The following is a 27,306-nucleotide window of genomic DNA, read 5'->3' as shown; positions in this document are numbered from 1 at the left end:
TGATCTAGCTCCCCACTTATGTGCCTGGAAAAGCAGTGGAAGATGGTCCCAGTGCTTAGGCCCCTGCACCCATATGGGAGACCCAGATGAAGCTCCTACCAGCAGTGGCTTAACCTGTTTTGCCACAATTCTGGTTCGTCATACATTTTAAGAACACATCACATCAAAATATGCAAGGAGAGGCAGTTCTCAACTTATAAAGATTGTGAAACAGAAAGGCTGGCTTTGGCTTCCCAATTAACCTACAACAGCCTCTTTTACATCTAATAAACATATCGACTTATTCCTCCATCCATTGCTTAAATTTATTTAGCTACTGAATAAATTAGTGGAAGGAGGAATGAAATGATAGGCTTATTAGAAGTAAAATAGGCCTTTATCCAAAAAGTAAACCAATAATTTGTAAATTTAGAACCTATTATGTGCTAGATGTTGTGTCTAATGTATATTCTATTTTGTTGTACTTTTTTAAAAAATGATCTAGAAATCCTAATAAAATTATAAATACATTGAATAAGAACTGGCTCTGGAGCACATCTCGTCTGCTGGGTGGGTTTGTTTTCTGTTCTCACTGCATGTTGTCCTTTGCCTTGTATAAATGACTCACAGAAGCCATGATGCATCATCACCCATGAAAGACGTGAGACCCCTCTAATTTCACTATGTCCTGCTGCCTGGGAGGTCTATCCACCCCACAGAAAAAAATAAGATGATGACAGGAACTGCAGGAAAAATAAAGGAAGGCACCAAATTTTTTTAAAAAGATTTATTTATTTGTTTGAAAGGGTGACAGAGAGAGAGAGGCAGAGAGAGATCTTCCACCGGCTGGTTCACTCCCCAGGTGGCTACAACAGCAGAGGCTGGGGACAGGAGCTTCTTCTAGGTCTGCCATGTAGGTGCAAGGGCCCAAGCATGGCAGGCGGTGGTTTTACCTGCCACACCACAAGGCAGGCATCAAATTAACCACAAAGAAAGAAGATAAAAATAAGACCTAGGTAAGAATTTAACATGTAAAATGAGAAGAGGCTACTAGAGAAAACCAAAAGGAAAGAATTTATTTTAGTGACAGCTTTTGACTCATCTGATGAACATCACCTCATGTGTGAGATCTGAACAATTTAAAATGTTTTGAATTATTTATTTGTATTTTATTTGAAATGCGGCAAGACAGAGACAGACACAGACACACACACACACACTCAAAGATCTTCCATCCAATGATTCACTCCTCAATGCCCACAACTGCCAGGGCTGAGCTGTGGGGAGCAACTGAGGCTAGACTAAGTTACTGGAATTAAGACTTATTCTATGCATCTGCTCTCCCACAATATGGCGCTGGGGAGGAGTAAACTTCTACGCAGCTGCCTCTCGCCAATTTGACTGATGAGCTGCAGGAGCTGATCCTGCTCCTGATTGGAGAGCAGCGTACTCGGCGTGTGGGTAGCAGAGCATGGATTGGTGGAAGAGGACTATAAAGGAGGAGAGAGACAACATGCACCAGGAACATCTGAAGGAACACCTGAGCAGCCCCCAAGAGAGCCGGCCGGCGGTGTGCCGCTCCTCCGCGGAAGCAGGGAAAGTGGCAGGGGGTACCGCCCCTCCACGGAGGTGGAGGGGTAGGCAGCCAACCCGGGAAGGACCAGCAGCAAACCCTGGAAGAGCCGAGCAGACAAAAGAACAGCGCAGGGTCCAGTGTCACTCCCCCTCTTTGCGGAGAAACAACACTGAGCTAATCAAATCCAGGAGCCTAGAGCTCCATCCAGGTCTCCCACGTGGGTGGCAGGGACCCAACTAATTGAACCATCACCTGCTGCCTCCTAGGATGTGCATCAAGAAGCTGGATCAAAAGCACAGGAGCTCTCACTCAAACCAGGCACTCCAGAATCGGATGCTGGTGTCCTAAAGAGCAATTTAACCATGGCTCCAAATAACTACCCCCAATATTGTTTTAATTCTGACCTAACCTAAGGAGGGGCCGGCGCTGTGGCACAGTAGGTTAATCCTCCACCTGCGGTGCTGGCATCCCATGCAGGCGCTGGTTCAAATCTTGGCTACTCTACTTCCCATCCAGCTCCGTGCTAATGCACATGGGAAAGCAGCAGAAGATGTCCAGGGGCCGGCGCTGTGGTGTAGCAGGTAAAGCCGCCACTTGCAGTGCCGGCATCCCATATGGGGGGCCAGTTCTAGTACCGGCTGCTCCTCTTCCAATCCAGCTCTCTGCTGTGGCCTGGGAAACCAGAAGATGGCCCAAGTGCTTGGGCCCCTGCACCCACATGGGAAACCAGGAAGAAGCTCCTGGCTCCTGGCTTTGGATTGGCGCAGCTCCAGCCATTGTGGCCCTTTGGGGAGTGAACTAGTGGATGAAAAACCTTTCTCTCTGTCTCTCTCTCGCACTGTCTGTAACTCTACCTCTCAAATAAATAAATAAATTAAAAATCTTAATTCTGACCTAACTAAAGAATTTATGCAAACAATTCATCTAACAAATATTTATTGAGGGCCGGTGCCATGGCTCACTTGGCTAATCCTCCACCTGTGGCACTGACATCCCATATGGGTGCCGGTTCTAGTCCTGGTTGCTCCTCTTCCAGTCCAGCTCTCTGCTGTGGCCCAGGAGGGCAGTGGAGGATGGCCCAAGTGCTTGGGCCCTGCACCCCATGGGAGACCAGGAGGAAGCACCTGGCTCCTGGCTTTGGATCAGCGCAGCGCTGGCCGAAGTGGCCATTTTGGGGGTGAACCTACAGAAGGAAGACCTTTCTCTCTCTCTCTCTCACTGTCTAACTCTACCTGTCAAATAAGTAAAAACAAAAACAAAAAACAAATATTTATTGAGTTCCTATATATAACAAGCAATTTAAAAAAGTGCCACAAAGACTAAAAAAGTGGAAGTAAAGCAGACATTTCTACCTTCACATAGCTTACAATTTACTAGGGGAGTAGCCCTTAATTAAACAATACAAATAGCAACAGAACTAAAAATTTTGACGTATTTTCCAATACCCACTCAGTGGTAAACAGGAATTCACAAATCAAAATTAGTATTTTCTGCTTTATGTTATAGGGGAGGTTAATCTTATGAACAAAAAATAAACTGAAAGTATGTCATTGTAAAAATGAAAAGCATAAGGCAGGAAGGAGGAGGAAGGTTGGGAGCATGGATGGGAGGGAGGATGGGAGAAGGGTCACTATGCTCCTAAATCTGTATATATGAAATGCATGACATTTGTTCACTTTACATAAATAAAAAAATATATAAACAAAAAAGGTCAAGACTGCAATGGATTTCCATTTCTTTTAAAGATTTATTTATTTGAAAGGCAGAGTTACAGAAAGGGGGTGGAGGGGTGAGGGAGGGAGGGAGGGAGGGTGAGAGAGGGAGAGGGAGAGGGAAAGGGAGAGGAAGAGGGATAGAGAGAGAGAGAAATCTGTCTTCCATCTGCTAGCTCACTCTCCAATTGGCCAGGATGGCCAGGGTGCGGCCAGGCCCAAGCCAGGAGCCAGGAGCCTCTTTCAGGTCTCCCACATCAGTGCAGGGGCCCAAGAACCCGGGCTATCTTCTGCTGCTTCTTCCCAGGCCGTTAGTAGGGAGTGGGATGGGAAGTGGGGCACCCACATGGGACGACAGCATCCCAGGCCGTGACATAATGTGCTACTGACACAGCACTGGCCCCTTAGATTTAGATTTCTATCTTCTAATGCACCAACTCCTGATTAAAAAAAAAATCCTGTCGCACAGAATGTGTATGTCACATTCAAAAATGTTTAAAGAAAAACAAGAAATATAATAACAGGGGTGAGGAAAAACATGTTCTGAGAAGAACAAAGCCTACTGTTGGGTACACGAATGGTGCTGACCCTGAGTGATGCAAACTTGAGCAAGCGGATCCCATTCAAGACCCTGAAATGATGTAACTCAAATGAATGAATGGAATAGCAGACATCGTTTAGATCCCTCTATTGAGAAAGTGCTTAAATGGCTGCTGCTGTCCAAGGATCTGTACCTGAAAGTCCTTTAAATAGCTAATCTTGGTTAAGTATTTCCCAGTTTGCATCTTTCGATTTGAGATAACTGTAAAGCTGGTTATGCAAACTCCACAGCTCTATCTCTACTTCTTTCATTGTCTTCATCTTTTTTCCTTAAGTATTTATTATTTATTTATTTGAAAGGCAGAGTTACAGAGAGGCAGAGGCAAAGAGAGAGAGAGAGAGAGGTCTTCCATCCACTGGTTCACTCCCCAAATGGCCAAAATGGCTGCATCTGGGCTGATCTGAAGCCAGAAGCCAGGAGCTTCTTCCAGGTCTCCCAGGTGGGTTCAGGGGTTCCAGGACCTGGGCCATCTTCTATTGTTTTTCCAGGCCATAGCAGAGAGCTGGACCAGAAGTGGAGTAGCTGAGACCTAAACCAGTGTCCATATGGGATAGAGGCACTGTAGGCAGCAGCTTTACCTGCTATGCAACAGTGCTGGCCCCTGTTTATAACTTTTTAAACCATGGACTTCTCTCTAGAAAAGAAAACTAGCCAACTTTAATATTTTAATCAGACAATTCACGTTCCTGGGTTATATATAAATCATTATAGAGGATTTAAATCTTGTCCTCCTACAGCCTATGAATGTTCAAATTTACAAAACTCAGAAATGTAAACTTTTTTTAATTATTTTATTTGAAAGTCAGAATTACGGAGAGATGGAGTGGGGGTGGGGTGAGAGGGAGAGGAAGAGAGAGAGAGGCAATCTTCCATCCTCTGGTAGACTCCTCAAATGGCTACAACAGCCAGGGCTGGGCCACACTGAAGCCAGGAGCCAGGTGCTTCATCTGGTTCCCCACATGGGTGCAGGGGTCCAGGAACCTGGGACATCTTCCGCTGCTTTCCTAGGCACATTAGCAGGGGGCTGGATCAGAAGTGGAGCAGCTAGGACTGGTGTTCATAGGGATGACTGTAGACAGCAGCTTAACGTAATGTGCCACAGCACCGGCCCCATAAAACTTGCTTTTGATAAGACTAGCTGAAGTGTCCCTTTCTCTCTCTAGGCTTGTATATGACTTCACCATTCATAAACCCTCCTCAAGATGAATTCTCAATTCTTCTCAAATACATATGACAAATTCCCTTCTGCTGCAGTCACTCAATCTCTGGCTTGCCTATTTCTGTCACCTATATTTAAACCTAGGATATCACGTTATAGAAATTATGATTTACAAAGTTTGCCTGAAGAAACATGTAGAAAGAAGGCATAAACAAAATTCTTTGCAATTCGAGCAAGAGCAGTAGCATCACACAAGCGGAACACTAGTAAGATACCTTCATTCAAATGTTCACAGAGGCCATCCTATACTTAGATCTAGTGAAGTAATGGGAGTCAGCCACAGATGCTCTCTAACCTCTGGCAGTTCACAGTCAAGTGCAGGCACATGTAATTGCACTATTGATGATAAGTGATAGGGTGAAGATGTGTAGAGTACACTTGGGTGAGGCACTCCTTGCAGAATTGCACTGGAGGAGAAACACTGGCATAAAGATTCACTATACTGAAAAATCAATTCTCAGCAGGGACTTCAAGGACACACAGCCACAGAAGAGGAAAAGGTGTTCTGAGAAGTAATAGCATGTGAAGAATTTGAGAGAGGAGACTGTGGGAAAAGCTGGGGAAGAGGAACAAGTGGTGAGTTTGAACCTTAAGAGGTAAACTAGGACCAGATTAGAGAAGGCCTTCACCCTTAGTGTGAGAGAACTTTCAAGAGGAGGCACCCAGCCAGGCTGCATTTTAGAAAGATGTTTTGGGCTGTGGAATAAGTGGATTCCAACAGGACAAGTGGGAGGGCAAGGTGGGAGGCTGTTAGTGATAAACCACACTAGAAAGGACTGTGGCCTACTAGAGACAGGATCCTGGAACTAGGGAGGGGGCAAAGACATCTGATGCCAAACACCACTGATGTTGCTTTAAAAAGCCAGCTCTTTATTGGCTGTGCCTGTTTTACAAACCTCCCTTCTAAAAACAGCTTGACAACCCCGAGATTGCACAAATCTGGCTTCCTGTGTAGAGCTATTTTGCAATGTGCAGACAACGAGACTGTAGTCTGCAGAATGACTTTGAATCATGCTTGTTTTTAAAAATATCTGAAATGAGCAACAGATGTTAAAAAGATAATGAAGGCTAAACAACAAAGAAATAACACAGGCTGCCTGGCTTGGCCATTTACTTCTGAACAGAAAATATTCGGATCACTATGCATGAGTTCAGAGCAATAGCCAGTCCCAAATGATGCTGATAAGGAGGTAAAGTTCAGATTTTCATATAAAGCAAATTATTAGCCTCTAATTTGTAAATGTCTCCAATAATCATAAATTCTAGCATCTCTTTGGAATGGTAGCAATTTGTAAAGTGAAGTGCACTCTCTTTCAGTGTCAATCTCCCAGACAGATGAAATTAATTAGCTAATGAGCAAACATCACAGAAACCCCAAACTCAGAGAATTTTACCATCTCAATGAAACTATTTCTTAAGATGCAGCAAACCTAAAATTTTGGTAGAATATGCTAGCCAGACATAGGCTGCTTACAGGGATGCTGTAAAAATGTCATCATTGCCATGTTAACTGCCTGGAGCTCACACCTCCTAAGAAATTAGGAATTAACATCCCTTCCCAGAGTTGTGTGGTTCATTTTAATCAACCTCTAAAGCCTTGCTGGGTTGCCTACTGAACAGCTAGCCTGTCTGCCGAGTCTGATGAGGTGGTAGGCAAGGCAAGCAGCACCAACCCCAATCTAGAGACTTTAGACTTCAACTGGAAACAGTCGCTGCCAAACGGTCACTACTGCTAATTCCTTAGAAGTGGTGTGGTGCCTGCTTTGGCTCTTAGACACGTAGAAAAGAAATTACATCATCTTCTATCACTCAGATTGAATCTTTACAAAATGACCCCAAGACTTAATGTCACTTCAATCAAAAGCCCAACGGAGTTTCCGACAAAACCTAAAATGTTTATTCTTCAATGCAAGTAGAAAAGCAAAGGGCCTACTGCAATGGCTGCACTTGTGTCTGAAGATCAAGAACAAGGAAGGCAGGTTTGCCCCCATCAGATATAGAAAGACTTAGGATAAAGCTATTGTGATTAAGACTGAGTGATATCACCACAAGGATAATTACAGGGTTTTCTTCCTTGCCTTTGAAGTGCCTCATCCTAGCAGCTCTTATCCCGGAAATTATCTTTTATAGCAGAACATTCATGAGGCCAATAACCCCTGAATTCTAGCTCTAAGTTAAGCTGAGTAACTCTGGCACAGGGACACGAAGAGCAACATAGCAAAGTGTCTTGAAATCTTTCCATAATAATAAACTGGACAATATTCTGATAAGGGAAGTATCATTTTTCCTCATACATCATGTAAAATAAAAACATGAATTAAAGCAATAATGTTTAAGCTATATAATTTTAAAATCCAAGTCACAACTCAAAATGAGTACAAATATACAAATTTAAGATATTTAATATCCTATGATGTGAAACTAAGATATAAAGAAAACGCTGGGTAACTTTGCCATATAGCAAGAATGTTTTCAAACTAAAATGTGAAATGGAATTTTTTTAACCTTACAAGTCAATTCACATTGTTATAGGGCATCTAGAGTCTTCAGAAAGCAGTTAAGCTATTCTTTAAAATCTGTGTGTAACAAAAATTCCAATGACTCTTCCTATTTCTACTCCAAACAAGAACCAAACAGCAAAATTGCAGACATACTGATACTCCTTAATTTAATGTTTATTTCTTAGAATTAGCAAGTAAAATGGCTTCATTACAAAAAAACCAAGTATGTATGTTTCCAGGACTATGCAAATAGTAGAATTAAAATAGCTGATTTTAGAAAAGATAATAATCGAGGCTGGCGCCGTGGCTCACTTGGTTAATCCTCTGCCTGCGGTGCCGGCATCCCATATGGGCGCCGGGTTCTAGTCCCGGTTGCTCCTCTTCCAGTCCAGCTCTCTATTGTAGCCCGGGAGGAAAGTGGAGGATGGCCCAAGTATTTGGGCTCCTGCACCCACAAGGGAGACCAGGAAGAAGCACCTGGCTCCTGGCTTCAGGTCGGAGCTGCGCCTGCCATAGTGGCCATTTGAGGAGTGAACCAACGGAAGGAAGACCTTTCTCTCTGCCTCTCTCTCACTCTCTATGACTCTGTCAAATAAAAAAAAGATAATAATCAAAAATTTACATAAATGTAGTATACTTTAGCTAATCTTAAACTTAAGCTATGAACCAGCAAAATAATTTTTAAAAGTAAATGTATTTATGCATTGACTGATTGATAGGCAGAGAGATCGAGGCAGACCAAATGCTCCATCCACTGATTCAATCCCTAAATATCCATGAAAGCTGAGAATCCAATCCAGGCATCCTACTTGGGTAGCAGGAATCCAATTAACTGGGCCATCAGTGCCACTTCCCAAGGTCTGCCTCGGCAGGAAGCTGGAGCCAGGAGCTGGAGGAGGGCATCAAATCTAAGCTCTCTACTGTGGGATGAGGGTGTCCTAACTCTAAGGCCAAATGCTCTCCCCCTCCCTATTACTTTTCTTTTTTAATCAAAAGTCTGGATAGAATTTTTTTAAATAACAGTGATCCATAGGCACTGAGGATAGATTCAGTACATTAAAATCATTTCACTTTGCCACGAACATTTCACAATGTGGATTACATTCATGTAATCTGTGTACAGACCTTTCTCAACATATTAAAGAGGGAAAAAAAGAAGACACAAAAGATGAAATATTGGGCTGATACCCAGTGATGCCAACTGGAGGGTCGGAGGGCTATTTTGACCAAAGAGTTAATCAAAAATATACCGAATAGGAAATCAAGTTCATTGGGGTACTGCAGCTTCAATCTAAGTTTGGATCGTGGAGACAATTAAGTAAATATGTGTTCAGCATGAGTTACATATGAAAAACACCTATAAGACTATTTTGCATCATGTAAATCATTATTATTTGTAAATTTCATATTCTAAAATGATACATTCCACCTGTCTTACTTCCCTTTCAGAAAAAAAATAAGTATTTTATTGGATTTTTCACATTATGGCTGCTGAGAGAAGAGGTTGGGAGCATTACTACAGATGCAAAGATGCACGGGAGCTTATCACTGCTACCCCAACTTTACTGCGTGCCTGAATGTTTCCTATTCTGCTTGGATCAAAGAAGGTGTTTCCCTGGTCTAAAGGAACCAGGGTGTGTATTCACCAGGCATCACACTTTAAAGAGAATATGTCAGCTTTGTTTAAAGTCCTCCCATCATTCTGAGGATATGTAGAAAATTGAAACTAGTACAATCATTATGGAAGACAGTACGAAGATTCCTCAGATATCTGAAAATAGATCTGCCATATGACCTAGCCATCCCACTCTGGGAATTCACCCAAAGGAAATGAAATCAGCACATCAAAGAGTTATCTGTACCATGTTTATAGCAGTTCATCTTACATTAGGTAAGATATGGGCTCAACCCAGAGATGTCCATCAACTGATGACCGGATAAAGAAACTGTGGCATACATACACTATGGAATACTACTCAACCATTAAAAAAAGAGTGAAACTCTATCTTTTGCAAAAAATGGATGCAATTGGACACCATTATGCTTAGTGAAATAAGACAGTCCCAAAATTACAAACATCATATCTTTTCCTTGATTTGTGGTAACTAACATACAGAGTACAAAAAAGACTGTAATGTATATGAGCGAAACTGACATTTGGAGATTTGACTATTATTTACGGCCCTTATCTAGTCTCTTGAGGAACAGCAGTTTTTCTTCCTACTTGTTGAGTTCTTTATTTAGTGGAGGACTAAGCTTATGATTATAAAGTAAATTTAACGCATGTCATTGTAAAAATTAAAAGAAAAATAAGAAAGAAAGGAGAAAGGAGGGTGGGAGGGAAGGAGGGTGAGATAGGAAATATCACTATGCTCTTAAAACTGCATATATGAAATAAATGAAATTTGTTCCCCTTATATAAATTGTAAAAATTGACTTTTAAATATTCAGACTGTTATGCAGTTTACCCACAGGGTAAATCTTTTTTTAAAACTTTTATTTAATGAATATAAATTTCAAAAGTACAGCTTATGGATTACAATGGCTTTTTCCCCCCCATAACTTCCCTCCCACCTGCAACCCTCCCCTTTTGTGCTCCCTCTCCCCTTCCATTCACATCAAGATTCATTTTCAATTCTCTTTATATACAGAAGATCAGTTTAGTATATATTAAGTAAAGATCTCAACAGTTTGCACCCACATAGAAACACAAAGTGAAAAATACTGTTTGAGTACTAGTTATAGCATTAAATCACAATGTACAGCACATTAAGGACAAAGATCCTACATGAGGAGTAAGTGCACAGTGACTCCTGTTGTTGACTTTACAAACTGACACTCCTGTTTATGGCATCAGTAATCTCCCTATGCTCCAGTCATGAGTTTCCAAGGCTATGGAAGCCTTTTGAGTTCACTGACTCTTATTTAGACAAGGTCATAGTCAAAGTGGAAGTTCTCTCCTCCCTTCAGAGAAAGGTACCTCCTCCTTCTTTGATGGCCTGTTCTTTCCACTGGGATCTCACTCACAGAGATCTTTCATTTAGGTCATTTTTTTTTTTTTTTTTGCCAGAGTGTCTTGGCTTTCCATGCCAGAAATACTCTCATGGGCTTTTCAGCCGGATCCGAATGCCTTAAGGACTGATTCTGAGGCCAGAGTGCTGTTTAGGACATCTGGCATTCTATGAGTCTGCTGTGTAACCCACTTCCCATGTTGGATCGTTCTCTCCCTTTTTTGTTCTATCGGTTAGTATTTTCAGACACTAGTCTTGATTATGTGATCTCTTTGATTCTTAGTCCTATCATTATGATCAATTGTGAACGGAAATTGATCAAATGGACTAGTGAGATGGCATTGGTACATGCCACCTTGATGGAATTCAATTGGAATCCCCTGGTATGTTTCTAACTCTACCATTTGGGGCAAGTCAGCTTGAGCATGTCCCAAATTGTACATCCCTTCCACAGGGTAAATTCTTAATGCTCTCTCTATATGCTCAAGCCTCAACGAGCTGCACACCTTCCCTGTGGGATGAGATCCTCAGCAAGACGGAGTCTAAGGACGATTTCAATGAATGAGTGACAAATAATGGGCTGGAGGAGCTAACTAATGAGGCTCCAGAAAGGTGAAATGCAAGTGGGTCTGCACCTTGCCTCTCCTGACAAATCCACAGGTTCTTCCCTACTGCCTCAGAGGCAGAGAGGGAGAGGAAAGTCCGTCCAATTCAGAGTCAAGGACAGCCCCTAGTGCACAGAGCAGGTGGACAGCCTGGGGAGAGCAGAATTAAAGGGCTGGGTTTCAGGTAAGGGCACACAGTGTCTACTCCCATGTTCACATCTGCAGTATTTTATAGGCTGTGCGAGTTCCAGACGGGCCCCTAACCAGACCTCTAACTCCACTGAAATATATAAGTCTGCCTGCTTTCCTCATCTCATCACCTTGTTGATTACATCAAGGAAAACAAAAACCAAAGAACAAATATGAAGTGGGCGCACTGTCTGGAAACAAACACATCGCGCGCTGTTTTGAACTCTCATCTTTTCTTAGCTGCTACACTGCCACCAGGGCCAGGGGACCTGTGACCCAAGAGCCAGGACAACCGTCCTAACTGCATGGCTACCTAGGCTGTGGGCCGCAGTGGCTCCCTCAGCGGGGAGGACAGCCTGCTTGTGAACCCAGGCCGAGAAAGACCCCCCCCCCACACCCGAACAGAGCAACCTGCTGGCACGAGTAAAGCTTTGGAAAAACGTCCTCCGAGAAAAGCCAGAGGCTGGAACTTGGCAGAGAAAGGCAAAGCCACACAGTCGTCTAGGAACACGTAACACCTTCCATGTTCGGGTGATTGGATTCTACTTACCTGTCTCCATCTCCAAGGCACACACAAAGTAAGACTGTATGAGAGGAAAGGTAGGAAGGATAAGATGAAGACACAGGTAAGGGAGTACACAAAACACAGGCCAGGAGGTTCACACACACGCTTGTTGGAGAAAGTTGAACTTAAAAATAACAGGTCTAGCCACAAAGCACAACATCCAGATGCACTAACAAGACAGTGCGGAAGAGCTCCGTGTGCCACTGAAGCACAAGCGCTGTCTCTTCCCGCCTCTCACTCTCCTCTGGCTGCTCCTGGAGCAGAGACCGCACTGCACTGCAGGGCTCCCCAGCCTCCCCCCTGCAAGAGCCTTCAGAGCAAGCGTCCTGGGTCGGGGGAGCTCCCTCGGTGCAGGCCATTGGCACACACATGCAGTTCAAGGCAACCGCACAAAGAGCCAACATATTTAATATTCACCTCCACTGAAAACAGACCGCCACCACCAGCACACATTTATGTATGTCACATATCTATCTATGTATATACAGTATTTTAAGATAGAACATTAGAACATGAGTAAACCTTTAGTCAGAAATCATCATTTTAAGAGAATGATGGATTAAATGTTATGAAAGTTGTGGTAGTAGAAAGTTCGAAATAAATAACTCAAACAATGGGAAAAGAACCTGAACAGACGTCTCTCCAAAGACATACAAATGAAAAGGTGCACAGCTATCCAAAATCTTGTTCCACATCATTAATCATCAGGAAATGCAAATCAAAACCACCATAAAAAGCATCTCAGACCTCTGAGAGCAGCTCCTACCAAAAAGACCAGAGAGAGGTGTTGGTAAGTCTTACAACGAGCCCTGTTGGTAGGATTATAACACCAATTTATATTGGTACAGCCATCTGGAAAATGGTATGGAGATTTCTCATAAAATTAACCACCTTATGACACTGCAATCCTGATTCTGGGTACCCAAAGGAATCTTTACTTCCATGTCTACTAGAACATCATTCACAATAGCCCAGATAGAGAAACACCCTAAGTATGTCAAGAGATGGCTAAAGAAATTGTGACACACATGCACACATATGCCATTATATATATTCATATATATATAATATGTATATATAATATGTATGAATAGCATGCATGTCACACATATATACATAAATATATATTATGTCATATTGTTTAGTCATTTTGCACATATATAATGGAATACTATTTAGTCTTTAAAATGGAGATTTTGCCATTTGCGACACATGATGAACTAGGAAGACACTGTGCTAAGTGGAATAAGACATAGAAATACAAATACTTCAGTCTCCCTTACGAACAATTTTTAAAATTATGCTGTACACTGCAGAAAGATTGTTTAAGACATGCATTAAAAAAAGGTAGTAGATTAAGACCATGAGTGAAAATGCAGTCAGAAGCCAGCAGTATAGCAGGAGGCAGAGGCAGAGGCAGAATGCACTTCTGAAAGGTCTATTAATAGAAGGCTGAAGGTAAAAACCATCCACCGAAAGCATTAGGACAGTGTGGTGGCCCTCTGGACCCTGCGTGTGGTGTTAAACTATTCTGTGAAGCCAGTCGCCATACTCATTTCCAGCTTTTTAAAGGAAAAACTTAGAGAATTATTTAAAAATCTCCCAAGATGACATGCAAGATGATAGCCCAACTTGAACTACGTTTTATTCTGCAGCTGTTTGCTGCAGGTCTACAGAGCAGAGCAACGCATGAAGGGGCAGGGGTGTGGCCCATGCTCCATACCCAAGCCCCTGGGGCCCATTCCTGGCTCTGCCAGTCAATTCCAGCTTCCTGCTAATGATCAAGTGGCTGGGTCCCTACCACCCTCAAGGAGACCAAGACTGAAGCCCTGGCTTCACCTGGGGCCTGGCTTTCACCTGCCCAGGCCTTGGCTGCTGTGAGCATCTATGGAGTAAACCTGTCGATGTGAGCCTCTCTCTCCCTCTCTGTCTCTCTGATATCAAATATGAAAGCAAAATAAAAGAAACAGACCCCAGCCTCAAGAACATGAGAATGTTTGAGGGAGATGCAAAAATGAAAAAAAAAAGAAAAGTCTACAATACCAAGCAGAGCGAAGCAAGTGCCTTAAAATAGGCATAGACTTCTTATTTTTTATTTATTTATTTTTGACAGGCAGAGTTAGACAGTGAGAGAGAGGAATACAGAGAGAAAGGTCTTCCTTCCATTGGTTCACCCCCAAAATGGCCTCTACGGCCAGCGCGCCACGCTGATCCGAAGCCAGGAGCCAGGTGCTTCTCCTGGTCTCCCATGCAGGTGCAGGGCCCAAGCACTTGGGCCATCCTCCACTGCCTTCCCAGGACACAGCAGAGAGCTGGACTGGAAGAGGAGCAACTGGGACAGAATCCAGCACCCCAACCGAAACTAGAACCTGGGGTTGCGGCGCTGCAGGAGGAAGATTAGCCTAGTGAGCCACAGCGCCAGCCGGCATAGACTTCTGAGAGTTTAAGAACACATTCTTGGGGCCAGCGCTGTGGCACAGTGGGTTAAAGCCCTGGCCTGCAGTGCCGGCATCCCATATGGGTGCTGGTTCATGTCCCGGCTGCTCCACTTCTGATCCAGCTCTCTAGAAGATAGCCCAAGTCCTTGGGCCCCTGCACCCACGTGGGAGACCAGGAAGCTCCTAGCTCCTGGCTTCAGATCAGCTCAGCTCTGGCTGTTGCGGTCATTTGGGGAGTGACCCAGAGGATGGAAGACCTCTCTCTCTGTAACTCCGTCTTTCAAATAAATAAAATAAAATATTTTTTTTTAAAAAAGAACACACTGTTTTGTGGGGGTCGTCAGCTGAGATGAGTCTGTAAGAAAAAGGAAGCGATGACTGGATGGAGACGGAATCGGAAGGAGAAGCAGGAGGAAGGCAGAGGTATAGACACAGGACGCTCAGGAGCATCTAGAAGCCCACACAGTCACGGTGTCAAAGATGTGCAAGGGAGACAGGCTGGGGAGTGGCCAAGGCCACATGGTGATGGCTCTTGAAGGGGAAGAAGGACTTGTACATCTGCATGGAACTGGCTGAAGACTTTAGACCTCCTGATCCCAGTTCTTGATCAGCTCACTCCTCTCTGAAAGCATGCGGTCTCTGCAATAGGAGATTCATTCAGAAAGAAAAGACCCAGACAAAACCGATTTAAAGCAAAACCTATTTCCTACATTTCCGCAGGACAGTGTCTTAGCCTCGCATGAGAGTGTCTTAATTTTTGGAGCACACTAGTATTTTCTGTTACTAAGCTTTATCCAGGCATTCTCCTTGGCAAGAGTCTGCTTCTGAAGCTCAAGCTTAACAAACGTGTCCATTATCCTGATTACAATTCTTCCCTGCAGAAATCCAGGGGCAAAAGACTTCATGTCTGAAAGAACTGTTCTGGATCACAATATGTCTCAGGCCTCAACTTGTACCTGTTCTGTAAAGGAAAAATACTCATTTTGTATTGTAAAAATTCTTAACATGCAGTCACCAGTCATCAATAAAATAATTAACCAGCCATTTGCCCAATAATCTGACCTATGTCTATTGTACAGGAACTATTCACATGAGTTAGCCACCTGTCACAATAGTTCCCTGTAGGAATATTTGCAGACAGAAAATATATGCCTATGACAGTACAGGTGGGTCTCAACAGAGACACGCCCATAACAAACTCTACAAATTGGCAATTCCAAGGAAACTGTTTAACATCAACAGAAGTAACAGAAAAATATCCAACCAGAAAAGGAACTAAAGTGTAAATGGTATGCTAAACCGACTGCTTGTCTCTAAAACAGATAGAAGAAATTAGCAGTCTCTCTGCCCCCTAGTGGCAATAAAATCAACTGCAGTATTAACTAAAGGCACTTAAAATCTCCCTGTTACGAAATCAGATATTTTCTCCTTGTGCTAAAACGTCTGTAATAAAAATCCTGTCTGCTAGATGCCAAATTCCAAGATCGTTGGGTTTCTTCCCCTGTACTGAACTTTCAGAGGAGCTATTTTACAAAGGAAACCAATGTTGTCTTCTCTGACTGTGTATGTTCAGTAGGCTACCATTTCGTTCCAAGATTATGAAAACTACACCTTGACTGATGCCAAGGAGAGAAGTTACTCCACTGTACAAGAGAGTCACCATCAACTTCAAAAGTGTTCCTTTTTTTACTGCCTCTTATATAAACATTGAGTTCCAAGAGCAGATTTCCATCAGAAATACTCAATTAGTTGACAATACCACTCCATTTATGCTGAACAATTCAGGTATTTTATATTGCCCAAAGTAAAAGCATTCGATTACCCGGCCCATCTTACAGTGGAAGGAATCCCATCCTCAACTTCAGAACTTTAACAGCAACTTCAGGACACAGAGAAGATACAGAGCCTTTCCTCAGTGAGATTTTTAATGAAAAAGTTTAGGAAAAAGAAAACACATTTGCTTATTGCTTTTCTATCTTTTTATTGTAAATCCATCACCTACTCCTGGTAGTAGACAAACAAGTTTTCAATCAAACAAGTTGGGATGCATTCTGGCACCACCCTCCAGTCCCCCAGTCGCCTTTGTCAATGACGTAAGCTGCTTTTTAAACACTTTAATTCCATGAATGTGACCATGAAAACTGCCAATGCACCTTTTTAATACGTGCTGTTTCCCGGGGGGGGGGGGGGGGGGGTAAAAGCATCACCTTTTCAATCTGTGCAATGCACGAGAGTAATAAACACAAGGCGCCATACACAGGAACAACCTATGTCCACCACTGCGCAACAATAACGTACGGCAAAGAAAATCAAAACCAGGAAATGTTGCATTTTATTCCTTGCTTTAAAAGTGGTGTCAACTCCCCCCAGAGATTTCCCAACATACACACACTCTCACACCCCTCCAAACACAAATGCCCCCGTAGTGCACCACCTGTGTTTTCTCCACAGAATCTACAGGAGAGACAGACACAGTATTTTGACTTTTCTAGATCGCAGCGTGGTAAAATTTCATTAAAGGGTTTCTTTGGAGGTCCACCTTCCTGGAATCCCCAGCTGGCATCCATCTGTGACTCTCAGGTCTGATGGCTGGGGACGCTTGCTGGCTTTCTGGGCATCCTCCACCAGACCCCTCCCCCAAGTTACACACACACACACACACACACACGCACAAACGCAAAGCTAAACACAAGTGAACGTCCTAACACAAAGTTTCCCTTTCTTTTCTCTTCTCTCCAAGTGCTTCTCCTTTCACCTCCTCTCCCCGCTAGCTTACAAATCTCTGCCAAGACCCCTCTCAGCCTGTGTCTCCACTCTGGTCACCCAAGGGCAGAAATGCGGAGCCGGCACCCTGTTGGCGAAGGGCAGGGTCCCAACAGGCAGGCACCCCGCAGGCTCCCGCTCAACCAGGGGCGCAGCTCGCCACAGGACGCGCACCTGGACGGAGCCGTCGCCTGAGAAGGGGGCGCAGTCACAGGGCGCATGCGGAGCCAGGCTCCTCGCGGGGACCGGCCAGGGCGCGGGGAGGGAGCCCGGCACGTTTGGGCCTCCGTGAAGCCTGCGTGCGGGAGCTAAGGGGTCGGGGGTGGGTCTCCAGGGGCGCGCCCGCCCCCTCCTGCCCACTTAGCGCCGGGCCACACCTGCCCCGCAGCACAGCCAGGGCCCGCTCAGCCCCCCAACGACCAGGGGGAGCCCGGGGCGACCGCCGGGAATCTTCTGCCAAAGGGAGCCCTGCAAGCCCCGGCTGCCCGCGCATCCCCCACCCCCACTCGCCGACTTTCTCCGAGAGCTGGGGAAGGAGGAGGTGGCGGCCGGGCGCCCAGCGCTGGGTGAGGCACCCACCGCAGGAGCTTCGCTCCCACACCGCAGCCCTCCCAGGGCTACCTGGAGCAGACGGTCCCACCCCATCCTCTCGTGTCCACCTCCCCTCCACTGGGAAGCTCGGCTGCACCCGGGGCGCAACCTCAGCAACTTTCCCCAGGGCCCACCGTCGCGCCGGGGGTGGGCTGGGGGCCCGGGGAGGTCCTCAGCCGCCCACGGAACCGCCAGCGGAAGCGCCTCTTACCGTTCCTTCGGCGTCCAGGCTCCCCTTGGGCGAACTGACAGCAGTCCATCAGAAAGTGGCAAAGTAGCACAACTCCCGCCGCAGCCAGGTCGGCCCTGGGGAACCGCGCCATGTCGCCGCCGCCGCCGCCCCGCGACCTCGTCCCCCCGGCCGAGCCTTCCTTGAACCCCGCGCTCCCGGGCTCCGGGTGCGGACTGGGGCCAGGCGGGGAGCGCCGCAGATCAGTCTCGGCGGGACCCGGAGGCCTCCGTACACGTCGCCCCGATTTCACGCCCGAGCGCCGGGGACCGCAGGAAGGGATGCGAGGCGGAGCGCAGCCCTCTCCGGACCCCTGGGGGTCTCCTCGCAACTTGCCGACCTCGTCGCCGCGCCCCGCGCAGGAAACAACCGCGGGGCGACGGGGCCACTCGCGGCCGGGGCTGCTGCAAACTCTCGGCTCCGCACGGGCAGCGCCGCTCCGGCGCCCGCAGACGGCGGCTTCCTAGCGCCCGCGACGCGCTCCGCTGGGCTCCGAGCAGAGCGGATTCCACAGCCAGCGCCGCGGCAGGCTCCAAATCCAAGGGCGCTGTGGGTTCCGAGGAACTTTCCCCGGCCCTGGGATGGTCCCGGCGGGAGGCCTCGATTTTCAGGCGGGGGGGGGGGGGGGTCTGGGCTGGGGAAGCCCCTCCGACGAGTTTTTGCTTCTTTCCTTCGCCCAGCGCAGGGCGCGCGTCCTTTCTGGCCGCCGGAGCGATGGGCAGCTCGAAGAGCTGAGCCCACGGAAGGTTGGAGCTGCAGCAGTCTGAGGTCCGAAGCCCGGAAAATGAGGCTTTAACAAAGAAGAAGAAAGGAAACGGGGGGAAGTCAGGGTGAGACCCCTCGGGAGAGGGTTCCTCGGGCTGAGAGGGAGGCGGCCCCAGCCGCGCCGCGCCGCGCCGCACCGCGCCCCGGGAGTTTGGTGGCGGAGCCGCCGCGGCTGCCGCGCTCCCCCGTGCTCCTGCCCCACGCTCTGGGGAGGGAGGCGGCGCGCGATTCGCCGGAGCGGCCGCCGCGCCTCCTCCCTCCGCCCCGCGCCCTCCCCCTCGCGCCGCCGGGCTTCTCCCACCTTCCTCCCGAATCCCGCAGCCGGCACCGACCTGCCCAATGGCTGCACTTTCCTTGGCTGGCAGCGGAGTCGCCGACAGCCTAAGCCGGAACGGCCCGGCCAGGGGAAGGGCGAGGGCAGCTCCAGCCCCGCGCGCCCCCGCCGCTGGCGGTCCGGGGCGCCGGCCGTGAGCGGAGTCGGTGGGGAGACAGGGGAGGGAAGCACGGGGCGGCTTCCCCGCGCCGCCGGGGCGCCATCCTCGTACCGGCCCGCGCCCTCGGCAGCCCGGGCGCTGCCCGCACCCACCTGGCTCCCTAGCCGCCTGCGCTCCCGGCGGTGGCTGGGGGTGGGGGCGGGGGTCCCCCGGCCCTGGCCCACGCGCCTGCGGGGTCTGCTACGCGCTAGGGGTTCATTACAGCGCCCTTCCAGTAGGGCTGCTCTACGTTAGTTGGGGGTGGTGAGCAAAGCAAACCGGAGCCCCGCGGCTCCCTGACCCCGCGAGCCCCTCCGGCCCCCAGCCCCGCGCTGGGGGACGCCAGGCGCTGGCTCGGCGCGGCCCCGCCGCCGCCGCTTTGTCAAGTGTCGGCGGGAGCGAAAGCTCGAGTTTAAAGGAGCAGGAGGCCCGGTGAATTTCCTAGGGGCTTTCTCAGGCTTGTGCCCGCTGGTCTTTTTTTTTTTTTTTTTTTTTTTTTTTTTTTTGTCCAGCTCTCGGATCTGCTTAGGCGTTAACCCGTTCCGGGCCTCTCAGGAGTTTACGTCTTACTTTGCACACGGTTAACCTCATTTGAAAGAGATGAATACAAAGGAAAAAGAAGCAAAGCTTTCTGAGTTATAGGTAACAAGTGCTGGAACCAGACTGCCCGTGCTGGGAGTTCACCTCTAACAGCTGGAGCAATTCACCTAAAATGGTGAGAATTTATAACAACGCCCTTATAAGATAGTTTGCAGTGGATTAGCTGAGCTAATGTTGCACACTTTCAAATTTTAGAACACTTCCTAGCACGAAGGCCACGCTTTGTGTTTCTTGAAGAAACATGAAAGAGGACGAGACCTAACTCAAACAGCACGGTAGCATGAGTTCCAGGTTCCGAAGATCCTGTTCCCTTCTTCTTGTCCGTGCTACTGCATGCTCTGACTTTATGGATGCTGTCAGTGGGGACCTCAGCTTGTCCCAGAACCCACAGGAAATGGGTCAGGAGAATCAGCCGACTGTGCCCATTTCATGCTGGAGAATTGGTTCGCTCATGGGCAACAGGGGGTGTAACATGTTTTCCCTGATCTGACACCCATCCTGCTCTTTATTGCAGAACAACAAATGCATACATGTGAATATATGAATGTGTCCGGCCTGCGCCATTATTATGGCAAGACCCTGCCTCCTAAGCTTCCTCCCAGCCATTTGATTTCTTCTTTCCCACCATCCTTAGGAAACTTCGGTCTTCTTTTGCTGTTCAGCCTGGGGTGTTTCGTAAGTTCTATGTAATGGCGCATGCACGTTTGAGTGCCTAATGTATTTGCCATTAACATGAAGTTTGAAAATTGTGTCTTTTGATCAAAAGTTGGTTGTAGTTTAACTGATGTTAACGTGTTGTCTGTACCCTCTGAGAGGTCACTAGTTCATGAATCCATAAAGAAAACTTCCCCCAAATTTTCTGCTTAATACCAATCTCTATTTTATGCGAAATTGTGGGAACTCTAGCAGGCAGTGCCTCAGAGAAGCGTCCCTCTTAGTCTGGGGTATTTCCCCCTCCTATGACAAGAGAAAAATAGGCGTTTCTTTGAGAAGGAACTTCCATTCTCTCCCTGCTTTCCTTTTCTTTCTTTTTTTTCCTTCATTATATTTCCATGTGCAAATTAGCAGTGTTTAGTTTTCTTGTTGCTTGTTGTTAGCATTGCTTTGTCCTCCTGAGGCTGTATATCTTTTTTTTTTTTTTTTTTTTTTGACAGGCAGAGTGGACAGTGAGAGAGAGAGAGACAGAGAGAAAGGTCTTCCTTTGCCGTTGGTTCACCCTCCAATGGCCGCCACGGCCGGCGTGCTGCACTGATCCGAAGGCAGGAGCCAGGTACTTATCCTGGTCTCCCATGGGGTGCAGGGCCCAAGTACTTGGGCCATCCTCCACTGCACTCCCTGGCCACAGCAGAGAGCTGGCCTGGGAGAGGGGCAACCGGTGTATATCTTTTGTACCTGCAAAATGTTGCAAACATTTAAAGGCAGCCAAATGGTAGTTCACAGTCTGGGGAGACCTGTAATTGTCTCACCAGTGCTGCAGAATCCTGTTGCCTTACTCTTACCTTAATCTTATTCTTTAGAGTTGCACACACACAGAATACTTAAGCATGGGAGATGACACAAGGAAGCAGAAATCAATGATATGTTGCCCAGAACTTAATAAGAAAAAATATAGAGTAATAAACTTGGGCTGTGATACTTTGCGTTAAATGTCATCCAATAACTATATGTAAAAATTTATTTTGTTTTTATATTGTGGCAAAGCAACAAATAAAGAAAATATGTAGGACAGTACGTTCAGAGTGAAATGGAAAGAGTTGATTACTCGTGTAATTCTGGGTAATTAAAAGGAGTGCACTTTGTGGCCCAAATTGTTTGAGTCTGCCACATACATTTCACCATCATGAAAGTGTCCATTTCAGTTTTATACTGACAAATTAAGAAGTCTTTGTGGGAAAACTTTCATCTTTAATCCAGCATTAGAAAGAAGTTGGAATGAGTAGAGGTTTGTTTTCACTTACTATAGATGTAGGAAAAGAAGCGCTGGGTTCTTCCGCCCACTGGCATAATCTTGAGCTCCTTTCCCAAAGTACGGATGAATCAGGACTCACAAATGGATAGCACTGGTGATCTTTGTCCATGGCAAAGATGTGGTATTCATAAGACACTCCCTCCTTTGAGATCATGTGTCAGGAGCAGGTGTTTAGCCTAGTAGTTACAACCATCCTGTGGGAGTACCTGGGTTCAATTCCCAGCTCCAGCTCCTCACCACCCCCCCCACCACTTCCTGTCAATGCAGACCCTGGGAGAAAGTGGTCAGGACTCAAGGAATTGGGTTCCTGCCACTCCACAGGGGAGACCTAGACTGAGTTCCTGGCTCCTCAGTTGAGCCAGGCCCAGCCCTGGCTGTCATAGGAATTTTAGGTGTCTTCTAGGGGATAGGATCTCTCTCTCTCTCTCTCTCTCTCTCTCTCTCTCTCTCTGCCTTTCAAATTAATTGATTGATTGATTTTTTAAAAATCATGTATCTGAAGCATTTTCAACAACATAGAACTTTGAGCAGACATCAGTACCTAAGCTATTTCTATACAGATCTGAAACCTGTTTACAACTTCTTATCGCCACTAACTTTCAGAATGTTTTTTACTCATTCCAAGTGCAGTGCTATCTGTAAACTTAAAATTAACCCTCTCAACCCACCTCCACCTCTAACAACACTGTGTCTCTTGGGAGCAGCTTTGGTTGGCAGCTGGCCAACAGATGCTCAGGAAAACAGCATGGTCACTTGGAAAACCCTGAGATGCAACAAGGCTGGTAAGTACTCAGCATTTCTCAAAGCGTTATTTAAAAATTATTATTTGAGGACATAGTCTTTGTCTGTTGCAACAAGATTTGTTAAAACTTTCTACAGTTGCTATGAGCTAAAGGAGGGAAAGTATTACTGGTGAATTGCTTTGGTTCAGTCATAACATTAGGACCTTCCCTCTGGGTCTGTAGCACTCCCTCTCTGGCCTCATTTGCTAGGGCTAATTTTTTTACCTGTGGTATGCAATTACAAGACTTGTTTGTTCATTTTGGATGACCTGCTCTCAGAATCAATCAAGATTTCATTATACTGTTGATGGATATTCTACCTATGTCTTCTTTATAGTTTTAGGTACAAAATTATGAATAGAGTGTTTTGAATAAATACACATTAAAAACTCAACTAACCTCACTCTCTTTAAAACAGGAATATTTATCATGCAAGAATAATGCTTTTAGCCTCAAAGGAATACTAAAATTTCTACTTATAGGAAATTAACAGTACAACTATATTTGGCAGATTCATAATGAACTAATACACTGCATTTAAATCTTTTACATATTTATATTGTCTTCTGACTTTTAATAAACTAGTATTTTTGACTAGTAAATAGCAACGAACAAAAATGTACAACTCAAAGTCAAAGAAAAAATTAAACTGTAAAGGTACACTCTTAAAAACAGTAGGGGCATTACCTTAAATTTCTTTTTTTTTTTTTTAAAGATGTATTTATTTGTTTGAAAAGCAGAGTTACAGAGAGGCAGAGGCATAGAGAGAGAGAGAGGTCTTCCATCCATTGGTTCACTCCCCATATGGCTGCAATGGCCAGAGCTGAGCTGATCCAAAGCCAAGCCAGGAGCCTGGAGTTTCATCTGGGTCTCCCATGCAGGTGCAGGGGCCCAAGGACTTGGGCCATCTTCTACTGCTTTCCCAGGCCATGGCAGAGTGATGGATTGGAAGTGGAGCAGCTGAGACTCGAACTGGCGCCCATATAGGATGCCAGCACTGCAGGCAGTGGCTTTACCCCCTACACCACAGTGCTGGCCCCATAAATTTATTTTTAAATAATAACAATGTATAGTACTACCATGGACTTTTTTTCTAAACAGGACTCAAAACCCTCTACATTTTGCAAAAAAAAAAAAAAAAAAAAAAAAAGTGGGGGGAGGAATGAGCAAGTACTCTATGGGCACTTAGTGAATTAAAAAGGTGAAATAAAAATGTTAAAGAAAAATTGGTTACCAAGAGTTTTATGAACTTGTATAAACTTCAAAAATTTCATGGAAAATATGTATTGTAAAAAATACAGTGCACAGGTGCTGGTGCTATGGTGCAGTGGGTTAAAGCCCCATCCTGCAGTGCCAGCATCCAATATGGTTCTAGTCCCAGCTGTTCCACTTCTGATCCAGCTCACTGCTAATGGCTTGGGAAAGCAGTGGAGGATGGCCCAAGTGCTTGTTCCCCTGCACCCACATGGGGTACCTGGAAGAAGCTCCTGGATTCGGATCAGCTCACCTGTTGTGGACATTTGGGGAATGAACCAGAGGATGGAAGACCTCTCTCTGTCTCGACCTTTCTCTGTAACTCTGTCTTTCAAATAAATAAGTAAATCTTCAAAAAAAAAAAAATACCATGCACAAATTTAAAAATTTATTTGCAGTGAAATAAAGTTGCTGTTCATTCCTTTTGCACCAACTTTTGGAAGTACAACCAAAACTGCCATCTCAATTCCAACTTCCTGCTAAAGTATACTCTGGGAGGCAGCAGGTGCAGTTCCTGCCACCCATGTGGGAGATCTGGACTGAGATCCCAGCTCCCAGTGTTATCCTGCTCCAGGCCTGGCTTTTGCAGACATTTCAGGCATGAACCAGCAGATGGGAGATCTCTGTATGTGTGTGTGTGTGTGTGTGTGTGTGTGCTTCTCAAATAAATTTTATAAAGATATATATAATATATATGTATCTTTAAATAGGGGCAGGCATTTGGTACAGCAGTTAAGATGCCTCTTGGGACACCACATCCCATACTGGAGTGGGTTCAAGTCTCTGCTCTGCTACTGCTTTAGCTTCTTGCTAATGTGGTTCCGGGGAGGAAGCATCATTTGAGGTACTTATGGCTGAAGTACTTGGTCCCTACTACCCACATGAGAGACCCAGATGGAGTTGCTGGATCTTGACTTTGGCCTAATCAACCCTGACTATGGCAGGCATTAGGGAATGAACTAGAACTTGGAAGACTTCTTTCTGTCTCTCTTTGTATGTCTCTCTCTCTCTGTGTCTCTGCTTTTTCTGCCTTTCAAATAAAAAATAATAAATAAGATATAAGGAGAAAATATAGAATTAAATTTGTATTTTTTTTACTTAAGGAAGTTTCAAAAGAGATATCATAAAAGCCCTGTCTCTCCTCTCTTTTGTATACTGTGCTTTAGAAAACTAAATAAATATCATAGCAAAAAAAGGTCATGCTTTCAAACTCATTCATCCCATGCACCCCACTGCCACATAAAACAGCTCTGCCAACTACTGCCCAATATGCATTTGCATGCTTTTTAACTAAGTAATCAGTTTTTAATTTATAAGGTAAAAATAAGCTACATACATGGAAGTTGACTTCTGGGCTATTAGAAATTTTATCAAATGGTTCAACTAACTTTATCAATTCTGTTTTCTCACTTGATTTGTGATAAAATTATTCTTCTGGTAATTTGTCCCCTCTCAACAAATAGACAGATAAAGAACACATTATACTATTTTGAACATTTTTTAAAAGAAGTAGAATCACCTTTAAGAAATTATTTATACACAGATATTCACTAGGGCAATTCTAGGTATCTCAGAGAAGTGGAATCAATTTGTTTTGGGGGTCTTTCTTCACTTAGTATAATATCCTCAAGGTTCATCAATGTTGTAGCCTGTATCAGTAATCAGAATTTCATTTCTTTTAAAGATTTAATAATACTTCCTGGTGTATATATGTAATTTGTTTATTCATCCTATATGTAATTTCTTCATCCATTCATCTGCTGACAGAAATTTGTCTAATCTGCTTTCTTGAGACTACTTCAACAAAAACAATGGTATATCATTTATCTGTATGCTTATTTAAACCTGATTAGAAAAATAGAAAATTCTGTCAGCAAGTGAGAGCCCCCCATGTTAAATATACACTTAGGATATAATCATATATGATAATGTCACATCTGTAAGACTAGTATGTATGTAAAACTGAATTTTTCTTCTTTCTCCTGGACATAGATGCAATACTGACTGCTGGCTGAAAACTCTGTACAAAACTATTTAGTCTCAACATTAAGATTCCTAAAATGTAACCCACACCTAAAGTCATAAAGACTGCTTGCTCATCAATCCATTATAGCACTGATTTTGCAACAAATAAATTTTAAGAGACAAATCATTTCTGTTGCTTTTTAAATCCTGTTACTCTGGTTTCATTCATTATTCCAACCCAGGCTTCCACATCACTTGTTTCCAAATTTCCCTGACAATCTGGTTTCCCCAAATGTTCTTTTGTTTCCTTAAATATTAGTACTTCTTTTCTTCCTGGAGATTGCATTTCCATTTTTATTTATTTTTTTGAATCACCTAATAAGAAAATACCATGGGGGTGATTTACTATAAACATTATTTCACTGCTAGGAAAGAAATTTAATACCAACACAATTACACATATGCACCACCTGAATTTAAGAAATGTTATGGGGTTATCAGAACTGCACTGCCTTTTTTTTGTTTTGTCTTGTTTTAGGGAATGAAGGCCAAAACTCACAAGGGATGTGGATGATTAAAATCAACAAATGCCTGTGGCAGGATTGCTCACGCAGTGTGATGCAAAAGCTTGAGAGGGCCAGAAGGGGTGTGGTGACAACTCTCTCAGCTGCATATGCTGTCAACTGAAACCTGACGGGCCAGCAGTTTTCTACACACCCACAGAAACAGGTCCCTGTAAACCACAGTCATGCAAGGACTTTCAACTCTGCCCTGTTGATGGTGTCAGAATGGAAAAATAAAGCCAAAGTTTTGTAACTGATACATTGACATCACATGTGATCCTCAGCAGATACCAGTTGTCTCTAATGTTAAAAACAAATTTTGTTCCTTCTTAGTCTGTTGACTAAGGATAACCTCTATTATTCCAGAAGAGAAGTAATAAGTAAATGTATACGAAATCACTTTGGAGTAATTAAATTGACCACACCCCATTAAATGCAGAAAGTTGTAAATGGCTTTCAACTAGTGTTGATGGAGACAGTATAGCCAAATCAGGAGTAAGAATCCTTTTCACAGTGTGTTAAAATCAAGTGGCAAAAGGTAAGCTCCTGCTTGGGACACTGGTCCCCATAGCTGAGTGTCTGGGTTTGAATCTCAGCTCCCTTCCCATTCCAGTTTCCTGCTAATTTGCACCCTGGGAGGCAGTAGGGGATGACCCAGTTACTTCTGAGGCAGGAGATAGCCAGGATCCAGGAAAAACATCAAGAAAGAAGAAAATGCAGACTTTTTATTTAAAAAAAGCTAAAAACTATTTTACCTGCTTAAAGCTGCCAGTTCAGAATGTAAGTAGCTCAAAGAAGGACTTGCATGCATGAGATAACGATCAACCCTGGCCAGCCCATGGGAGGAAACAGCTAAAGCTAATCCTGAGAGGCGAAGCCTATGAGGCATTGCATCAGAGAACTCCTGTTCAGAGTCCCCAAGGATATCTCTCAGGACAGGATGGCAGCATCCCTCC

At 45.0% G+C, this 27,306-nt stretch overlaps 1 protein-coding gene and 1 long non-coding RNA gene across 4 annotated transcripts in view; one reads left to right on the top strand and one right to left on the bottom strand.

The window, feature by feature from the left end:
• PLXDC2 (plexin domain containing 2) overlaps window positions 1-18,951 on the bottom strand; it is a 463,255-nt gene extending 444,304 nt beyond the window's left edge. For both annotated transcript variants that reach the window (XM_051821437.3, XM_089311513.1), the window contains exon 1: window positions 17,962-18,951. In XM_051821437.3, coding sequence (XP_051677397.1) covers window positions 17,962-18,073 — 112 coding nt within the window. In that variant the 5' untranslated portion in view covers window positions 18,074-18,951. The remainder of the gene's footprint in view (window positions 1-17,961) is intronic.
• A 1,380-nt stretch (window positions 18,952-20,331) lies between these two features.
• On the top strand, window positions 20,332-27,065 carry LOC138844963 (uncharacterized). 2 transcript variants are annotated; one of them, XR_016218923.1, is made up of 3 exons: window positions 20,332-20,492; window positions 22,491-22,568; window positions 26,326-27,065. It is a non-coding gene; the product is annotated as an uncharacterized LOC138844963 (long non-coding RNA). The 2 variants fall into 2 exon arrangements; XR_016218924.1 differs by lacking the exon at window positions 26,326-27,065 and adding an exon at window positions 24,533-24,663 and having other exon boundaries at window positions 20,361-20,492.
• Window positions 27,066-27,306: the final 241 nt, after the last annotated feature.

Source organism: Oryctolagus cuniculus, chromosome 13 (genome assembly GCF_051225735.1).
Source record: "Oryctolagus cuniculus isolate XC-2025 breed Fujian yellow rabbit chromosome 13, ASM5122573v1, whole genome shotgun sequence".
In the NCBI taxonomy this organism is placed as follows: Eukaryota; Metazoa; Chordata; class Mammalia; order Lagomorpha; family Leporidae; genus Oryctolagus; species Oryctolagus cuniculus.
This window is presented reverse-complemented; position numbering and strand designations above follow the sequence as displayed.